General features: G+C 32.7%; 1 protein-coding gene across 7 annotated transcripts in view; it reads right to left on the bottom strand.

Moving 5' to 3' along the window:
* The window catches only part of CAMK2D (calcium/calmodulin dependent protein kinase II delta), a 372,089-nt gene that overhangs the window by 54,569 nt on the left and 295,603 nt on the right, over positions 1–21,917 (bottom strand). For all 7 annotated transcript variants that reach the window (XM_031943044.1, XM_031943045.1, XM_031943040.1 and 4 more), the window contains exons 8-10: positions 15,842–15,925; positions 5,512–5,606; positions 620–742 (exon numbers count right to left, since the gene is read on the bottom strand). In XM_031943044.1, coding sequence (XP_031798904.1) covers positions 620–742; positions 5,512–5,606; positions 15,842–15,925 — 302 coding nt within the window. The remainder of the gene's footprint in view (positions 1–619; positions 743–5,511; positions 5,607–15,841; positions 15,926–21,917) is intronic.

Raw genomic sequence — 21,917 nt, 5'->3', positions numbered from 1 at the left:
CTTAATTTCAAGTTATGTTTTTAAAAGCTGTTGTCATCTTCTTCATCTTCATCATTACACAGTAGCATAAATATTATTTCATTTGTTCTTTATCTTATCATTAAAATGATTCAGAATGGGAATACCCATATTCATATGTATCCAAGATAAAAATTTATTTGGCAGTTTACATTAATGTCTTAATTGGAATTATTTATTTATTTTCTTTTTTGTTGTAGTTATATTTATTATAGCTATATTTGTTTATTATAATTGCAATTATTAAGTATTATTATTGGCTAGTCAATTAACCTATCTCAACCTCAATTTCTTTATTTTTAACATACTTTACCAGGTAACTTTTAAAGCAACTTCCAGACCTAAAACTTTTATGGCATTTGTGGCAGACTAAATAGATCAAGAGTCATAACATTCAAGTCCAAATGCAAGAGTGCCAGATATCTACAAAATGAGGCAATTAAATATAATGACTATTAAAGTCCCTCTAAGCTCTGAAGATTTAAAATAATTTATTTCAAATGAGGCATACATAAACAAATTTGTCTGAATGTATGACTGATATTGGAGGATGGTATATCTGGCTTTGCCAATGTTGATGGTTTAAAAAACCATAACTTACACAGATCCATGGATGTTTCAGTGCCTCAGATGCGGTGATGCGTTTGGCAGGATTGATAGTAAGCATTTTATTGATAAGGTCTTTGGCTTCAGGAGTCACAGTATCCCACTCTGGTGATGGAAACTTAAAAAATATAAATTTGCAAAAAGAGAAAAAATATGACTGAATTCAATAGAAAGGATAACAAATTGAACAAATTGATACTCTGTGAAGTTAATTTATATGGGTGTGAAATGCATTTACATCCACAAATATATATATATATACACACACATACATATATGGAAGAATAGAATAACTGATGAAGCAGTCAGCATGGTATAGATATGACAAAATTCCAAAAATTAAAAAATAACTTGAAAGCCCTATATCTTGAAACACTGTTTTGCCTTAAAATGATATTATGTAGTAGTTTTCTGAGAAGCAATGTGTAATAACACAACAGAGATAAGCTAAGATGTAATGGGCTGAGGTTTGAGTTGATGCACTGAGGTCCCAAGTATATGAGGCTAAATAGTAATTGGGCTATACTCTATTAATATACATGATTGGATAAAGAATGGTCCCTGCCCACTCTCCGTGCAAGTCCTGATGTGTTGTATAGGAAATGACGATTTTGGTGGGTGGAGGCAGAGAGGGAGACAGGAAGAGAAGCTGGGAGAGATTGGGCCTGGGTTCAAGACTCCGAGCTGCTGGTTGTGTGGCTGCTGGTCGAGCTAGCTTCTTGACTCAGCTGCACACATTGCTATCGCCGATTCTCTTCCACCTCCGATCCTTCTTTACTGAGAATAAAGACTGACGATTTTCCCCTAACCTGAATTCCTGACTCCTGCTGATTTAAAAATACACGATCTTCACACTAATAGTCTTATCTTATTCATATAAGGAATATAGTGAATCTTCAAACTTTCAAAAATCTATGGGAGAGTAACAAATAGAATCAAACTTCAAAAATTCATTACTAACCCATTTCAATAGTTAATCTGAAATAAAATTAATTCTTATTTTTATCTAAACTTTATATTTAGTTCATTTTTCTTGCATTGATACTCCAAATTTCTTTTCTTTACCTTCACACAAAATGATTGAGAAAGTCATGGTGCAGTCAAAAATAGTTGATTTTAGCCATGTTAGCTGAATGCCAGTTAACAAATATATGAGGCTGCTTTAAGTTTGAAGAGGTTTTTTTTTGAAGCTTTTTTGGGAAGCTAACCTAATATAGAAGGCAGTCAGTTTTTCCCCCTTATCATTAAAAAAACTTCTATTATTTTAAGCATTGACAAAAAAAGTATCCAAATAAAGGTAAAATTTTAAAAGGTCAAGCATATAAACATAATTTAAATTACATTTTGCTAAAATGTCTTTTAACTTTAACAGCTACACAATACAATTGTATCTCTTTTGCTTTCTTTTCTTTCTGTTACATGTATTGGTCATAACAAATTTTTTTCTCCTATCAAAAGTTCTTTTTTTCCCCTTTTCCTTTTACACTTAACTAGATCATTCAAGTAGTTAATTAAAATAGCATTACTTTTTTTTGTTTTGTTTTGAACTCTGTTTTTGGAATAGCATGATATAAGTCTAAATTTGACCAATTAATGCTGGTTGAATCCCATAATTAAACTGATAATCTATGCCTGTGCCCTTCCTTATATCTTTCAACCTTAAGTTCTTCAGTTCTTATATATTGTGAGATTTAAAAGCTGTTATGCACTTGTGCCTTTTCTCTGTGAGCTGCATAATGTTATCTTGATATTACATGATGATCAATTATATTAGAGTTGGCCCTTCTCAGTAAAAGTCCATCCACACTCAGAAAGAGAACTATGGAAACTAAATGTGGATCAAAACATTGTATTTTCACCTTTTTTGTGCATTTGTTTGCTTTTTCTTTCTCATGATATTTTTTCCTTTTTTATTTGATTTTTGTTGCACAATATGACAAATAGGGAAATATATTTAGAAGAACTATACATATTTAATTTATATCAGATTGCTTGAGGAGAGGGGAAGTGAAGGGAGAGAGCAAAAGGAACACAGAATTCTGAAGAAGTGAATGTTGAAAACTATTTTTACATGTGTTTTGAAAAATAAAATACTACTGAGAAAAATGGTATCTTGATAGTTAAATGTTATTCTTTTGCAAGAGAATATTTAGCTTTTCTAGAAGAATGCTTTTGGAATTAAGTTCCTTAACTATATTCCCGATTTATCTATTAGTTTTCATTTTTGTGGAAAAAATCTTATGAAATTGAATTTGCAATTTTTTATATGTATTGCCTTTTTCTCTAGCTTTTTTGTAAGATCGTATCCTTGTCATTGTATCCCTGAAGAAATATAGTGATGTGATTGGATGAATTAAGTGTGGAGGTTTTTCCTGGTATCCTGTGAATTTTCTTTGCAAGTTGTCACTAATTTTTTATATTTCTACGATTTTTCATTGGAAAGATTATTTTTTTTTCTTCTCATAGTTTTTTCAAAGTTCTTGATCTCTCTGCCAGAAATTTTTTGTCTGTATTGTTTCCAAATCTTTTTTATATAAGTAGTTTTCTGGCTTTGACATTCTGCTTTCAGTGTTTTACCTCTAAGTTTATTTATAGTGAAATAATTCACTGTCAATGAAATAATTCACTGCAAATGAAATAATTCTACTGTTGTATTTATATTATTTATGCATATTCCCTAATCACAGAGTTTCATTTTCTTGCCCTACTACTGATATTTTACTATACTTTTATTGTTTCTTTTAATCTATTATAGAAGAATTTTTATTTTATCACATTTAAGTAATTTAAAAAATTTTTCACTGAAGGTTTGTAGTTGTTTTTGTTCCATTTTGGCATTTTCATTGCTTCTTTCAGAAGATGGCTGAGTCTCTTGTTACCTCTTATTCTACTATTCCCTTAATCTTCAAAATGACTATCCTCACACTCTCAATATGATGATTCATTAGTAAGTCACTTTATTGTCTACTTTCGCCATGACATGATATGATATCATATCACTAGGGTGACCAAATATGCTTTGATAAGTTAATCATTAATAAAAAAAATAACTAAAGGAAAAAAAAACACACACTGACCTATTCCACTATGTAAATCTAATAAAGGATAGTGCATTCTATCTTGATTCTAGAAGCTGATTTTCAGCAGTTAAATGATGCATTATATAAGGTAATGAGAAGATAATTTTACATCACAAATCTCAATTTAAAGTAATGTATGAGACAAATGAAATATTCAATTCCCATATGCATATGTAAAGAAACTATATTATTTCTGATTATATAGTATAACAGAATCTAGTTTATTGAGATTAGCAGAGATAGAACTCCAACCTCCCTTTCCAGCATCTATTCCTTTTGTATAAATATTAATTTAGGCTCCTGTGATATATCTAAGAAATTACTTCTTTCAGGGTATTCATTTTTCTTTCTGTAGCCTATAGGGTCAGTATATTCTACAAGAAGCAATTTATTTCCAATGTGCATGTACAAATGGCTCTTTGCAGAGATGTAATACTTGGCATCCCTTGGGTAGAAGTTGTTCTTCATTTCCTAACATATCATAATGCACGCAACAAAAACTATATACTTCCATGAGAAGAGAATTTTGGATGTACATCATTTACTTCTCACCCTTTCAAACCTCTTATATTCACTTCTCTTGCCAAACAGAAGGAAGCTTAACTCCTTAACCATAACAGCAAGTTTTCGTGTTACACAGTTACCTAGAGCAAATTGAATATAACTGTGTTCCAAAGGAAAAATGTAGAAAAGTTGATTGAAATTACTACAGGATTTTCATAACACATCTGAAAATGTTTCTACCCTCAACCACATACCATAGTGTGCTGCACAGGAAAGATAAATAAAGATATTGCTGCTGTTCAACTTTTCTGTTGAAAAAGGAGACAAGACCACTACATCTGGAAGGTATGGAAGGCATTCCTAATGTACCCTTTTAAGTCTTTAGGCTAAGGTGAGGCAAGACTATACAAAACTGATCATGAATCTGCAAGTTACTTCTTAGAGAAGTATTTGTCAAAGGATAACCACTGAAACAGAGTTCAAAGGATATAAATTCTCAGAATATATAATAATTAAATATCTTCTTTATACAAGATACTGAAGAGGGGATAAAGAGACAAAATGAAAAATTGTGTCTTTTCTTAAGGAAGTTATAATTTAATGGATGGATGTGTGTGTGTGTGTGTGTGTGTGTGTATGTATGCAAATTCTTACTAATATTTGATATATATTATCCTATATTTGGGTTTTCTAATTCAAATTAATTTAAGTGTAGCTACTTTATATTGGATATTAGTGGGCATTTTGTCAGACTCAAAAATCAAAGTACTGAATTTCAGACTCCCCAGTAAATTCAGATGGTTCGGTAATGGTTATTAGGATATGGTTAGGTACCAGATTAAGATAACCAGGTAATAATTATATATAATCCAAAATTATGTGACTGGGAAAAATAATTTACCTTAAAAAATCTATATGAAATATAATCTTTCAACTGAAATGTAATTTTAAATGAGTCAAGAGCTAGAGTTTTCACAGTTAGGAGCAACCAATTCTTTCTTTTGGATTTTAGAACATGACTGTTCTCAGTTATATGGGACACTGAGTTTTAAAAAAATATAGCAAATAACTGATAATGCATTTCTAATTTTATAACAAATTTTTCCTGAACAAAATAGAGAAATACTAATAGGACTTTCTTGTAATTCACCACTATAGTTATTATTAAATTCAAAAATAGCAAAAATGCTAGCTGTGTGACCTTAAGCAAGTCACTTAACCCCAATTGCCTCAGGGAAAAAAAGGCAAAAATGAAATAAGAGAAAGAATATTTAAATTGCTGTTAAATAACTTGATTACATACGTCATATGCTCCAGCTTTGATCTGCTGGTAGAGTCTATGTTGGTCTTCATCCCAGAAAGGAGGGTACCCCACCAGGAGAATATAAAGAATGACACCTGAGAGAAATTAACACACTATTACAATTTGTCATTTGCACAGCGAGTATAAAATGAAAAATTAAGTCAGATTGATCAATTAAAAAGCAATACTTAACTGATACTTTACTTTTTCTATCAGAAGAAAATGTTTTTTTTTAGAATTCTCATACAGAGATACATTCTCTAGATCTCAGTAGCTTAAGAGACAATAATGGCATAAATTTCTTGATTCTCAGTTTTCCCATATGTATTAATGCTTATAGTACCTTATGAAGATAGAATTATGAAGAATAAAGGTGATTATGCAAATGAAGGACTTTGTTAACCCTAAAACACTAGATACATGTCAATTATTGTCACTTTCCACATGTATAAACATCTCCATTAGGCAGCTAGTGGTATGATAGCTAGATTGCTGAGTTTAAATTCTACCTCAAATACTTACTAGTTGTGTGACTCTAGGCAAGTCACTTAACCACTGAATTTCAATTTCTTCACCAGCAAAATGGGGCTAATAATAGCCCTTACCTCAAAGGGTTGTTTAGAGGTCCAAATGAGATAATATTTGTAAAAAGCACTTAGCACAGTGTTTGGAACATAGTGGGCACTATATAAATGCTTATTCCTTTTCTCTTTCTTCCTTCCCATTATCAAAATGGTAAACTGCCACCATTTTAGAACAGATTAAAAAGTAATTAGGAAATATTTAACAAAATAAATAAAAATACAATGAAAGACAGATAATGTTAACTTGAGGTTTTTTAAATATGCTGCCCTCAGATTTTTTTTCTATTTCAGTTTGAATAGTACTGGCATGGCAATTTCAATTTGTAACCTTAGCCTTTTTTTTTTTTTTGGCCTGCTAGATGAGTGAGTTTGAGGCATTGGTCCACATTGGAAGGTTAACCATTTAAGTCTGGTTAAAAGAGTGTGAGAAAGATTATCATGAATTTCATTTCATAGTTTATAAAAATAAAAATCATCAAAAGAACATCATTAAAAATATGAAGAACTTTATATTTCAAAAAATATGTATATGATATACAAATAGACCAAAATTAAAACAAATAATGAAATAGCATTCACCCCCAACTAAATAAAATTTGATACTTTTCTAATTAATCCTTATCTCATTAAAAAGAAACAATTTAATTCAGGCTTTATGTTCAGGATTAACAGACCCTAATTCCTTCCTAGTATACTACTAAGAAAGTTTCACCCTTTTCTATAATTTGTTCACAATTGCCAATTATTTACTATATTCTACATCTATTGATTCTGCTTGGCTGTTGTTTAAATCTTAGTATGTCTTACTAGCCTTCTACTTTTTCCCCACTTTCTCTTTTTGTTTTTTCTCCCACACTTGTTTCACTAGTTATATAGATAAAGAAGAGTCCTGATAATGGAATTTGGTTTTGGGTTGATTTCTTACATGAGACAAACTCAAATCACCAATACTTTTGTGCTTCTTTCCTCCACAATATTTTCCTATATTTTTTTCATAAAACTTCCTTGGAAATGGACTCAAAGTCTGTTCCTGATTTTGTGGTTAGCTCACTTTCTAGACTTGACTTCTTTATAACTTCCCTGATTCTGTTACATTTTACTTGAAATTTTTATATGTTTTATAAGATTGGTTTTCTTTTAGTTTCACATTCATCTCACAATCTTTATCATGATTCCTAAGCTTTTAAGATATCTATTATTTTACTTTTGTATGTGAAGAATGTAACTTGATATTCTTTCAACTTTTTTTTTAATATAAATTTAATACTTCAGTGTTTATTTCTTCTACTCCTTCGGTTTCTAGCTCTCTTTCATTTGTTGTCTTCTTTCATTATAATGTAAAGCAAGCTTCATGAGGGTAAAGATTAGCATATTTGCTTGTGCCTGTATTACCAATTTGCCAGAGTGTCTGGAAAGAATTATGTAAGAGATTAATAAATAGCCTATAGGTGGTGCAGTGGACAGAGCATTGGCCAGCTGTGTAGCTATGAACAAGTCCCTTAAACTTTCAATTTCATACACATCATAAATATATTTAGACAAAATTTACATATCTGTAATGGGCTGAGGTTTGAGTTGATGCGCTGAGGTCCCAAGTATATGAGGCTAAATAGTAATTGGGCTATACTCTATTAATATACATGATTGGATAAAGAATGGTCCCTGCCCACTCTCTCTGTAAGTCCTGATGTGTTGTATAGGAAATGAGGATTTGGGTGGGTGGAGGCAGAGAGAAAGACAGGAAGAGAAGCTGGGAGAGATCGGGCCTGGGTTCTTAGATCTGTAAATTTATTTTATATTGTGAAATTTTGCTATAATAATTATTTCAATTGATTTTAGTTGAAGCTCTCTGGTTCTCTAAATAGACCTTCTTCATGCCTTTTTGCTTTCTCTTTGCCAGCATTTATTCTCTTTACTTCTTTTTCCTACCTTATTACCATAGCAAATATCACTAGAATTTTATCAAATAATAATGGAATCTTTGATTTACCTCTGATTTTACTAAAAGAACCTCTAGCCTTTCTATTAGTTATAGATAATAGTAGTTATTGTTTTTAGAACAATGTTCTTTACCATATTAAAGAAAGATACATTTAATCTTAAACATTTCAGTATTTTAAAAACATAAATAGGTTCTCTATCATGTCAAAAGCCTTTTCTGCATCTATTGATAAACTAACAGACAGATTGCTGCTTGCTTATAGTATGAAAGACTTGATTCAAAATCTGGCCTCGGATACTAAGTGTGACCCTAGCCAAGTCATTTGAACACCACGGGTTTCAGTTACCTTATTTGGGACATAAATATCACTTACAGTTCAGGTTGTTGTGATTTTTAAAAAATTAGGTATTTTTAAAATATTCAGAAAAACAAAGCATTTTATAAATTACAGCTATTATTATCAAGAGATTTTTTTTATTATTTTAATATAAATGATTTATTATGTTTTTAGTTTTTATAATATTAAATTAACCCTGTGCTCCTGGTATAAATTCAATCTTGTCATAGTATATTAAATTTTCTTATATTCAATTAATCTCTTTGTTATTATTAAAGAATATCAGTCTATCATTTTCTTTCTCTTGCTTTGTCTTTCCCTGATTTATTTATTAAGGTCATATTTGGAACTTGGATGAAATCTGGTAATTTGACACTTTTCTTTCTTTTTTTATTTTGAAAAAATTTTATGTAATATAATTAATAATTCATGGAATATTTGAGAGAAGTAAGTTCTAAATATATCTGTTCCTGGTTTTCTTCTTTTGAGAAATTCATTCATAGCTTGTTCAAATATTTTTCTAATATTGTTTAAATTCTGTAATTATTCTTCTGGTAATCTGGATAAATAATCATTCCTTTCATTTAAGTTAATAATTTCCTTTAAGTTAACAAATTTGTTGGCATACAACTGAAACATTACTTTCTTATAATTTTATTTACTCATTTGTTGTAAAGTTTCTTTTCATTTTCACATTAATTACTATTTCCTTCATTAAGCATCAAAATAACTATGAGTTTACTTATTTTATTTTCTGTCTTATAAATTCATATTCTAGTTTTGTTGATTAAGTAAGTGATGTTACTTTACTTTTGCTAGCTTCATTTTTTTTTCCTTTTGGCTTTCTATTTTTGTCTTTAGCTGGGATTTTTGACTTGTTGCTTTTCTAGATGCATGCCTGAATAACTGATCTCTTCTTTTTCTCCTCCTCCTCTTCCTTCTCCTTCTTGTCATCATTTTTTCAGTATACAATTTTCCTTAGCAATAGTTTTGGCTGTATGTCCAAAGTTTTGGTATTTTTGTCTCATTGTTGCAATTTTATTTTATGAAATTAATTTTTTTGAGGCTAAGTTTCCCTATGTCATCCAATCTAGAAGAACATAAGACTACTAAACAGTCCCATTCTGGTAAGCTAAAGAGCTTTGATCTGCTCTATTTTCTGATATGGGCCATTTCCCTTTTTCTTAGGCAACCTAGTTTGTTATGGGCCAGAACTTGAAACAAGGTACTAAGTGGAATTGAGGAGACAATGGTTATATCTAGTTTAGCATTGATTTAATCCTACAACAAATAATGGTTTCCTCATGATATAATGATTGCTTTAAACTCAGTGTAAAGCATATAAGCTAGAAGCCTTAGCCAAGATTCATTGGAAAAGCTGGCAGAGGCAGAGAACTCAAAGAACTGGTGGCATAAGCTCAAGCTCTCAGGACCAAGGAGAGAGCGATAGGCCTCTAAGAAATCTAACTGAGCCCCAGGAAAGGAGACAAGACTTTGAAAGAGATAATAAAGAATTTGGACTTTAACCCCTGGCTACTCATGTGGTGATTACTCTGATTGAAAAGAAGGCTGCTCCCAGAGACCCCAAGAAAACTGAAACAGAGAACATTATACTAATTGATCACCGATTCTAGGGATTAATAATGCTGAACTTAAGCACATTTCACTTTAGGCCAGAATTTTTGAGAACAAGGATCTAACAGACTCAGCCTCCCCAGTAGCACATATCAAAGATGTTTAACCAACATGCCCTAGCACCATCAATTTTTAGTATTGATATTTATTCTCCATTTTAGCATGAAAACTTTTTCAACAATCTTTTATAAATCAAAATTTTTGTTACATTATTGTCAGCAAAAGATGTTTAATGTTTGTACTTTTCTAGATTTCAGTTTTTATAAAGGTGTCATAAATAGCTGATAATATATAAACACGCCTTTCTATTTCCATTCAGCAATTACTTGAAACTATCATATCTAAATTTTCTAAGATTCTATTTAGACACTTTTCTCATGTTTAATTTTTTTTGTTAGACTACCTATCTCTTAAAAGTAATAAGACAATACCTACATTTATTCCAGTTTTACTATGTAATTTCCCCAATAATTTGAATATTAGGTACTTATACTACTTGTCACAAACATGGAATATTAATATTTTTTCATTGGTGAGCCTCTTGGGAATCTCTTCATCCATTTATCTTCTTGTATAGTTAGGTGTCCTGTTTTCTCTCATCTCCAATCTCAAGATCTTATTTGAGTTTTTAGTGCCAAGGTTTGTCCCACTCTGTACTTTCTGATGTGATGGTCAAGCCCTATTTTGTCCTGGGCTCCTGGCACGTCTCCCTACTTCCTCCACAGTGTCCATGCTCAGAGAACTGGCAGGTTTAGAGTACTTGCTAAGAGCTCTCAAGTCAGCTACCCTTGGTCTAGGTTCTGCTGTGGGCAGCTAAATAGTGCTGGATAGAGTGCATAGAGTATTGGCCCTGAAATCAGGAGGACTTGTATACAAATCTGGCTTCAGACACTTAACTAGTTGTGTGTCCTGTATTTAACCTCAATTGCTTCACCAAATAAATAAATAATTTGCTATCAGAAAGTTAAAGCCATATATTACAAAGAACCTATGCACATTTGTCATTTCTTTTTCAACTCACACACTCCGATGACATTCTCCAGTTTAATTAGACTTTGGATCAAAATCAGAATTGATTCCTTGATCTAAAGTTAGTTTGCATTCTCATTTTTTTTCTCCTCTTTTCTCTCTTCTTTCTTTCTCTGCTTTCTTTCTTTCCCTTAAATTCTCCCTACTACTCCCTCCTTCCTTCCTTCCTTGCTTTCTTCTTTCCTTCCTTCCTATCTTTCCTCCTTCCTTTTGCTCCCTCTGAACACATAGTGTATCACACCCTATCTGCAGATTGCTTTTTTTATTATTATTATAGTTTTTTATTTACAAGATATATACATGGGTAATTTTTCAGCACTGACAGGTGCAAAACCTTTTGTTCCAATTTTTCCCCTCCTTCCTCCCACCCCCTCTCCCCTAGATGGCAGGTTGACCAATACATGTTAAATATGTTAAAACATAAGTTAAATACAATATATGTATACATGCCCATACAGTTCTGCTGTACAAAAAGAATCAGACTTTGAAATAGTGTACAATTAGCCTGTGAAGGAAATCAAAAATGCAGGCAGACAAAAATAGAGGGATTGGGAATTGTATGTAGTGGTTCATAGTCATCTCCCAGAGTTCTTTTGCTGGGTGTAGCTGGTTCAATTCATTACTGTTCTATTGAAACTGATTTTGTTCATCTCATTATTGAAGAGGGCCACGTCCATCAGAATTGATCATCATATAGTATTGTTGTTGAAGTATATAATGATCTCCTAGTCCTGCTCATTTCATTCAGCATCAGTTCGTGTAAGTCTCTCCAGGCCTTTCCTGCAGATTGTTCTTAAAAGCATTTTTTTTCTCTGAAACCTCTGAACCTTCCCAAGATAGCTTGGATTAGCTAGATTTAGCTAGATTTTAGCTAGATTTCTTTCTTAAGGACCATGTCTTAAGCCAAAATTAATTTGATTCTTTTTGGCCAATAAGTCCTAGGCCATGTCCCCTTTTGATCACCATTTGGGTACTGATTGACTCAGATTGAATGTAAATAGCAATGATTTTTGCTTTGGCTTGAAACCCTGAGGGTCTTCCCCTTCCAGATTTATTTATTTAAAAAGTTTTTGGACTAAGTGATAGAAGAGATTCTTAGCCTCAAACTGAGAACTGTTTAAGACCTTGGATTAAAAAGGCCAAGGTCTCCCATTTTATCCAGGGCCATCTCCAGTTCTATATCTTGCCACTGGACCCAGATGGCTCAGGAGAGGAAAATGAGGCAAGTGACCTTGCACAATCCTCCCTCACTCAAATCCAATTTACTTGCATGTCATGGAATCGCCTTCCTAATGCCATGATCCACTTTGAGAACAAAGGCCAAACAAACACAGCAACAGGTTCTGTAGTTTTCTGTTGTTCCTTATGCCTCCCTAGTCTAGACTCTGCTTTGTGATTCTAGCCTATTCATTTGAACATGGGCTGGTTTTCCCGATTTTTTTTTTTTTAATGTAGTCCTAGGATGGATAAAGGAACTTATTGAGGTTTTTCATTGGGTTTATTAAAAATTATTCAAATTATTGTTCAACATCATTATTCTTAATCACTATCAAGCTGCCTTTTCCTCCTTCTATCACTGCTGAAGAATAGGTGGATGGTTGGGCTCTTTTTACACCACAACCTTAACCAGAAAGCTACCTATGCATAAGTCTGAATGTGCACAACATTTATGGAAGGATTTATGTATTTATGCACAACATTTATGTAAAGGAAAGGAAATCTGACTCTTTCCTGACTTCTACAACCATATGCCAAACTGTAAAGTTATAGTCTTCATACTACTGGGATCTATCATATTATAGATATAAAATGAGCTTCTTAGATTTTGTGCTTTAAAAATGTATTGTACTAGAACAAAAACCTAAAAATGAGTGTGCATATATGTTTTTGCATACATAGAACAAATCCAACATAGAGACACAACAAAAATCTATCCAAAAAGTATTAAAGAAGGGAATACTCAGAAATGTCTACCTAGTTTTGGACAAAAGCTTATCACTTGTTTCTCTGCTTATCTTACTTTTCAGATGAGAAATCTGAAACCTAAAGGACTGAGGATACTTTAAATTCAGAGAGGGTATGTAAATCAGATCAAGGATTTAAAGCCAGGCCCTTTAATTACAAATTCTGTACTAGTTTTATCATACCATGCTGCTTAAGGAAACAAGAAAACAGAGAATATATTTTGTGCAATGTTACTGAAATTAAAAAGTACTTCAATGGGTAAAAATTGATTTTCTGGAAAACTTACTACTAAGGTCATATTGTTCATTCATTCTTTTGCTCATTCCATAATAATTTATTAATGAAAGAATCTGTATATGTGTGTTCATATATAATTATTCATAAAAGGCATGTAAACCTTTTAACTTATTTGCATTTGAAATAATTTATAAAATGCCTCTTTCCTCAAATAAAATAATTTTTATAAGATATTCATACAAAGAGAAATTTAAGAGAAAATAGAACTGCAGGGAGGAAGAGGGAAATTTAATGACAACATACTTAGAACCAACTTGGACTTAAGTTTTGGCTTTGCCAATTATTAGTGTGCCCCCTTAACCTCTATGGGCCTTCAGTCCCATAACATTAAAATGTGAGGGTTAGACTAAATTATTATTATTATTATTTTTTTGGTGAGGCAGTTGGGGTTAAGTGACTTGCCCAGGGACACACAGCTAGGAAGTGTTGTGTCTGAGGCCAGATTTAAACTCAGGTCCTCCTGATTTCAGGGCTGGTGTGCTATCTCCTGTGCCACCTAGTTGCCCCTAGTCTAGATTATCTTTAAGGAATTAGTATGAAAGAGAGACAGAGAGAGAAACAGAGAAAGAGAGAGATGTGCAAAAAAAATAGACAAGACAAAGAGAGAGAGAGAAAAACAAAGAGAGACAAAGACAGAAAGAATAGAGAAGAGAGGTAACATAGTTAGTTAATTTGCCAAAGCTGATAGTTAACAAATATGTCAGTGAATGCTAAGATATTTTCTACTAGATTGTTAACTTTTTTGAGACATATCTTATTCTCCCTTATTTCTTCCATAGCCCTTAATATAGTAAATGTTAACTGGGATGTTCTGAATTACCTGGTAAGAGAAAGACAGAAGTCTATCCCTTTAACATATGGTCATTTGAACAAGGAACTTTCAGAAATAATTCATTAATATGACAAATGACTTTACTAATGGGAATTTAGACTTTTATGAAAGGCTGATTCGAGACAGAATCTTAAGGGGAAAATGCTTTCTGAGTCCCTCAAATAAGGTCCTAGCTATAAATGTCAATTTCTAGTCATTTTGAAAGGTGCTCTGCAAATTTTATATCTCTTATAAGGTATGCATCTCTTCCAGGGCCTAATATAGTGTCCTTTACAAAGCAGACATTTAACAAATATTTATTAAATTGAATTGATTTTATAGAGAAAGGAGAAAATGCACTCCCACTGTTTGAAGATTTTGAACCTAAGTTCTAAACAGATATGAAGCCACTTTGGCTACTGCTACAAGGGCACAGCAAAAAATCCAAACCAAAACAAAACAAACAAAACAAAAAACCTTGAGAAGATATAGCTGAAGTTTTGTTATTACAAACTATGAAAAAGATTTGGAAAAGCTGATTCCTTCTCTGATCACTACCAATGTTGGTTAAGTCTACTGGGCTGACCAGTGGTGCCTCCCAGATGCAGCACTGCTGCATCTCTATACACTTGCAGCCCACGAAATTGTCAAGGGCCAGGAGAACCTGCTGGCTTGGTTAAAAAAACAAAAACAAAAACAAAAACAAAAATCCTGTATAATTTCTAACACTCTCTGCTCCTTTCAAAACTGCTACCATCTCAGGTTATGACCAACATGAGAATAAAAGGACAGAGTGAGAGTTTAAAAGTGAGTACAAAAAAGAGGTAAAAAGTGAGAGGTAGCATAGAAAACAAAATTTCCTATTTCACATATTACAGCAAAATTCTCCAGTTCCTTGGCATGTAAAAAAGTCAATGGCACCATTCTTTTTTTTTTTTTTTTTTTTAAGTGTTTGTAGCAGTGATGTCAAACTCAAATAGAAAGTATACAAGGATATGTGTGGGCTACATATTGACTTAGGTTTAAAATGGAATGTGCATGGGGCAGCTAAGTGCACAGTGGATAAAAGTCAGACCTGAGTTCAAATCTGATCTCAGACACTCAACACTTCCTAGCTGTGTGACCCTGGGCAAGTCATTTATCCCCAATTATCTCAGGGGGGTAAAAAAGAAAAAGTAATGTGTACAATGCTATGTTTTATTGTTATTTTGTTTATTTTGTTAACTATTTCCCAGTTACACTTTAATGTATCTTGGATTTCATTTGGGAATATTATGTGCCATTGGGGGCTGTGTAATTGCACCTCTGGTTTATTGCTTAGGGCAATTAGAACATGAATATATTTAAAGTACTTTCCAATACCCATATTCCAATTATCTATGATGATATGACACTAATAATACCAAATTTACTTTTTCAATTTCAGTTTAAACCAAGAAACAACACTAGATTTTCTGGCAAAAAACTGCACTCCCAACTATAGTCAATTATTATTGGTTACAATGGTTGACCATTCGAGAGAATATGGATATAACTGATATAAGGAGCTAGAGATTGTGCAAATTAGAAATTGAAAGCATTTTCACTATTACTACCACAAAACAAAAAACAGACAAAAAACACACACACAATTTAGTCAGTCATCTTCAAACATCAAAGGTAGGATTTTATAGCAGAGTCCATGATTTGTCATAAAACTAAACAATTTTTATTTTTAAATTATCCCTTACCACATGCCCACATATCCACTGGCTTGCCATAAGGATCTTTTCGTAACACTTCTGGGGAAAGGTATCCAGGTGTTCCAGCAAAGCCTAGGATAAAGGAAAAATATGAATTTTTCTGACAAAAGAAATTATTTTTTCTTTGTTTTCAAAATATAATGACTTGTTGTCTTGAAAAGAAATAAAGATGTTAGCATTGTTACTGAAGATCAGACCTTCTTCATGATTCTGTCAATATTTGTCTGTCCTGGCTTGCAATATGTTGTTGGAAACAGGATCCATTTTCTAGCTCAGAAGGCAAATGAACCTTGCTGTATGGAGTTCAAACTTAAGCAGAGGTCTGGCTATGACTTCATATTCAGTTTCATTTACTTGGGATCTAAACCAAAGTCTGCAGAGAGTTAGGAAAATGAATATGCAAATGATTAAGTACTGTGAAAGAAATACCAGGGCATCTCACTGTAATATTTATTATTGCCAAATGAAATAATTGCTAAATAGTTAATTATCAAAATATCAAAAGGATCTTAATACAAAGCAGTCCTATAATAGGTTCATGAAATTAGAATTAAAGTATGTTTTCAGTATCCATTTTTGAGTATGATATTGACTGTCATATAAAATTATCAGTGGTAGCAGAAGCAGGCCCCAAACTATCAAGGAATTATAAAGTTAAAGAGGTATATATTTATTTTTTCTTCAGTTATTTCAGTCATATTTGACTTTTCATGACACTATTTGGGATTCTCTTGGCAAAGATACTAAAGTTGGTTTGCCATTTCCTTTTCTAGTTCATTCTGCAGAGGAGCAAATGGAGGTAAACGTTTAAGTGATTTGTCCAGGGACACAATTAGTAAGTGCTTGAAGCCATATTTTAACTCAAGTTTTCTGAATCCAGGTCTGGCTCTCCGCTGCACCATTTAGTGACTCCCCTAAAAAAATATCTATGGGAGAGGAAGTTCAGAAACACTCAGATAAATCACTTCTAAATAAGTAAACAATTAACTTTTCATCTTGGCATATACACACAACATTTACTGGAACATACATTTGATCAAGCCTGGGGGAATGTTTGGCAAAGAGAAGAGATCATTAATAAAAGACTTTAATTGTAAGGAACATTAAATAGATTTTTTTTATAAAAAATAAATTATTAAGTAACTAATTTGGAAATGTCTTAACAATTATTGTTTAGATTTTGTAAAAAAAAAAAAAAAAAAAAAAAGTAAAAAGATTTTTGTTTACAACTAAAACTTTTCACTGTTCATCCTGTGCCTGAAATACACTTCCTCCTCATCTGTGCCTCTAATAATCCTTGACTTCCTTTAAGACATTACTCAAGTTCTCAAGTTTGGCAACTGTTAATGCTGTAAAGTTACCCATGTATATATCCTGTAAATAAAAGGCTATTAAATAAAAAAAAAAAAAAAAAAAAAAAAAAAAAAAAAAGACATTACTCAAGTAACTCTCTTTTTTTTTTTAAACTAGGGGTATGGAGGTCTGAAATTGGAGAACTAGATTAAATGTAACTGGGAAGTGTTTAACAAAATAAATTAAAATACAACATATTGATAATTAATGATTTTTTTCATCAATATGTAGCTCTAGGGACCTGTTTCTATTTAAGTATGATACTGCTGTTCTACGTGATATGTTTCCAGATACCCAAATGGTTAGTGCCCTCCCCAATAAGACCTTATGTGTTAAAAATTTATTTTGTATTTATACATTTATTATTTATTGTATTCATTATTTATTATTTGTTGTATTTATAATTTATTATGTATTAAATTACTTTGTGTATACACACATATATACATACATTCATATTTGGAGATGATAGGGTATAGTTTCTAGGGGAAATACAGCAGTAATCCTTAGGTCTCCTGACCTTGGAGTGCTATTGCTCTAACAATCTGTCTGTCAATGATTCTAAAGTCTTCTAGCCTTATGACAATCCTACAAACATTGCTGACTGTCAGAAAGATAATCTGCTGGTCAGTGATAACCAAGTTTCTGAGACAATAGTGTACAGATCACTCCTCAGTTTTACTTCTGGGCCATAATATTAGCATATTAGTGACATGAAGAACCAGATATCTGTTTTTTCCTATAAATTTGTTTTCTTGCTCCTAGATCTTTGCTAAAATCCCTTTGCCACTTGAATCCCATTTGAATTAGCATTACAATTACAATAAACTTTGCCTTTTGACTTGGAGATGGGTACTAGCCTGCAAATTCTTTTCAGACACCTTGTGACACTGGTCTGTAACTTCAAACTTTTGGGGTCTCCTTTTGAACCTTAATAAAGAGATCTGACTTAATGAATAATGATATCCTGGGCTCAAAAATACATTTGAATTAGGCTACTTAGCTCTATTACTTGAGATCTCACAGCTGCTTCATGGACCTTTTTGGTGAAGTATATGTCTGGTTTCTCCATAAAACTTTGACAATGTTATCTTTATGGAATGTGGCAGACTGAAAGACCAAAATGTAGACGGATCCTAGAGCTAGCACCTGGGTATGTAGAGACAAATATTGAGCTCTACTTTCATTATCAATAGCAGCATTAACTTCAAGAAAATATTGCATTTTTGTTGAACATTACTGCTGAAATTTGCAAATATTCTTTGGAATCTCTCATTTTAAGTTTCTCTATCCTTCCATTGTATCCTTTGAAACCCCTCTACAGCTAGAAGTAGCAGAGGCAATCTAGTCCAATCTCCTCATCTTAGAAATGATGAAACAGTCTTATTGAGGTTAAGTGGCTTGCTTGAAGTGATACACAAAAGGTTGAGTTGAAAGCCAGATTCTTGGATGAGAGTCATTTTTCTTGCTATTGAATTCTGCTATTTCATCAGTAAAAACAAACTATTTGAAATCTTAAGCAAATGCTTTCCCCTGGAAATGATTTTGAATGAATTTTGTATGTAATTATTTGTGTATGAATTATTTCTTCCCAATAGAATAGAAGCTCTTTGCAGGCAGTCCATTCTGTATTTGTATTCCCAATAACAAGCACAAAGCCTATTGAATTGAATTGAATTGAACTGGAGATGGTATCTAATCCAAGTTTTGTGCCTCACAAGTTATATTAATTAATTTCACTGAGTTCGTTAATTTTTTTTAAACATGGAATAAACTATGGAATTTTAAGATTTCTTTTAACAGTATGACTATGATAAAAACAATACTCTTTATTAAAGCAATAGAAAAATGGGTACCTAGAACCTCAACTTAGATACTTGCAAGCAAGGAAAAAAAATAACATCATTCTATGTGAATATAGAAAGCTTTAATATAAGCCACTGCTAGTGAACAGAGCTTCCTTAGAACCTCATTGATGCCAGTCAATACTGTTTTATAACTTGAAATCTATTGAAATTCTAGAAGAATTTATATGTACAAAAGACGTGAAATATTTTACTTTATGTCTTATCAGAGCTAGAGAATTGAAAGAGCAAATTAGAATGGCATAAAGGTTATTTGTCTTTTGCATAAAAATTGAGCTTTTTATACCTATAGTAAAATGAAAGGAAATCTGTCTTTTACAAACAAAAAGCAAATCACACAATCTCTCTGAGAATGTGCCAGGAACATTAGCATGGGTGAATTATTTTAATTGAACTCTAAGAATAATTTACCACTAAAAAAATGCCAACTAATTGTTATGCCACAGTTCCCTTTTAAGGTCCTGACCCAGTTTCTCCATTGTCCTATTTAGTTACTCTGCCTAAGGTTATGACCTTTCCCTCTTAATGTTTGATAAGATAAAGGTTTTATATCTTTAGGCTATAATCATTCCTTCTTAATGTTTGACAGGATAAAAGTCTATCCATTTTAGACATCATTAGAATATCAGTAACCTCTCCAGTATCTCCCTCCATTGTGTCATTCTAGGTGCCTTCCTCCCATTAGGTTATCCCCATCCAGGTACTTCCCCCATTATGTCATTGTTCTTGTTATCCTATAAAAAATCTTGCTAATACTCAGTGCTGGATTCCACATGGATCCATTTGATCCCTGTATATCTCTCCATTTAATACACTATTAAATTGGTCTCTAATCTCTGTCTTACTCAGTTTCTCTGGCATTACATAATCCCTGTGTCACACAATAAAATTAACTGTGATTTCAGAAAGAGGGTGCAAAGAGGAGACGGTAAAAGGCATCCGGCAAGATGTTGTGTCCATTTTCTACAATCATACTTCTGTACTTATTACTAAGTTTGGTGCAATGGAGCCTATAAAGCAAGGTAAGTATTCTGCTCATCGTTTGGAGAAAAAAAAAGATGGGGGGGGGGGAGGGAGGGAAAGAGACAAAGACAGAGAAAGAGAGAGAGAAGAAGGGAGAGAGGGAGGGAGGGACAGACAGACAGACAGACATATAGAGACATTGCTCTTGATCCATTTCTCTTTCTATCTTTGCAAGTAGGGAAAGAAGAGAGATACCAATCCTTAGCCCTCAGTGATACATCTTCAGTTACAGTAACAGAGCATAAGAAGGAAGAACATCAGAAGGAAGGTGGAAAAATCAGGTCTTTGAGAACGAAAACAAAATGTTTCTTATATAAATTAATCTTAATTGACTTCAAAACACATTCATTTTTTACTCACTATATAGATGGAACTCTGTTAATTGCTATAAAGAATGGGGCTTTTCCAATTCCTAACAGAGGAAGTGGCTACAATTCTGACATTGTGTTAGGTGGGGGAAAGAGTAGTACTCTTTTTTTAAGTGAATAATTTAGGTAAACATGAAAATTAAATATTATGTTAGACACATAAAAGTAAATTTAAAATTACCTGGGAAAGATGTGGAGATTATTTTATGGCAATTTATTATGAATGAATTTCAAAAAGCATTAAATTAATAATGAAAATCATATTGAATCCTTGTGCCTAAGCCACGAAAGCTATAACTATGATGGAATACTCCCAGGGGACTATAACATTCCCTGCATGCTTTTTTCCATGGCATTTCAGATAGGTTTCCAATACACTCTGTGTTTGTGGAACATTTAATAAGATAGAAACTTATATTCTTTTGGCCTTAACATTGATGTTTTCAAGCTTATCTAAAACAATTTATATTTCTGGGAATCATCAACATTTATACTTTAAGGTCAATGTCATGAAGTTCACTCTGATTTCCAGTGGTTGTTAAGATTTACAACACACCTCCTTCTTATTAATCTTATCCCATTTCAGAGATTAAAAAACTTGAACTCAGAGGAAGTAAAGTGATTTGCCCAAAGGGACAAGTATAGATCAGAAGTGGAATAAGAATGCAGTTTTCCTGATTCTAAGTCTACAATTCATTCTGATGAGTAGTGTCGAACAGAGAGAAACTGAAGACTTGATCCCTGGGGCAATCTGGGAGAAGGCACAGATGAAGATCAGTTTACATCTGTGATCCTACTCTTTGGGGAGGTCATCCAGTCAGAAATCCAAGTTATGCCAACCCATTGGGCAACTGCCTTGTCCTGTTAGAAATTCCAGTCATGCCTCTGAGGATAAATTTTCCCTATAAAATGTACTTAAGGCCATGCCATATTCACTGCTGTCCTTTTAGTTAATCTGCCTTGATACTCTACATCATGATGTCTTTCCCCTTGCCCCTCCCCCATGCCATATGGTATCTCCTAATCTTACCATGCCTAGTGATATCTCTCCTGATCCCATTTCTCCTCCTTATTGCTAACTAACTCTTGTGGGATGCTAAGTCCTTTTTAGGATTTAGCCTGCCAGCTAAGGGTATGCCTCAACCTCATGTAGTATTGCCTTTCTCCTAGTATGTAATTTCTCCTGGTGAATGGCAAGTTCCATTAAAGAACTTGCCTTGTCCATCATTAATTATTAAAAGCCTTTTTCTCTGTTCTACCAACTCTATTTCATATTTACCATTCCTGGTGTCTACTATATCAATTCATTTTGTCTGTAACCTATTCCCCTAAAAAAATGTACCTTTTGACAAAGACAATGGACACTGAATTCTTCACATGCCCAACCCCACCTTTTGGTGCCTACCATCATCTGGTGTCTACATCAGTCACATCAATTCTACTAAATTTCTCTTT

Source organism: Sarcophilus harrisii, chromosome 6 (assembly GCF_902635505.1).
Source record: "Sarcophilus harrisii chromosome 6, mSarHar1.11, whole genome shotgun sequence".
Taxonomy (NCBI): domain Eukaryota; kingdom Metazoa; phylum Chordata; class Mammalia; order Dasyuromorphia; family Dasyuridae; genus Sarcophilus; species Sarcophilus harrisii.
Note: the sequence above shows the minus strand (reverse complement) of the source record. Positions and strands in the feature narration are given on the sequence as shown.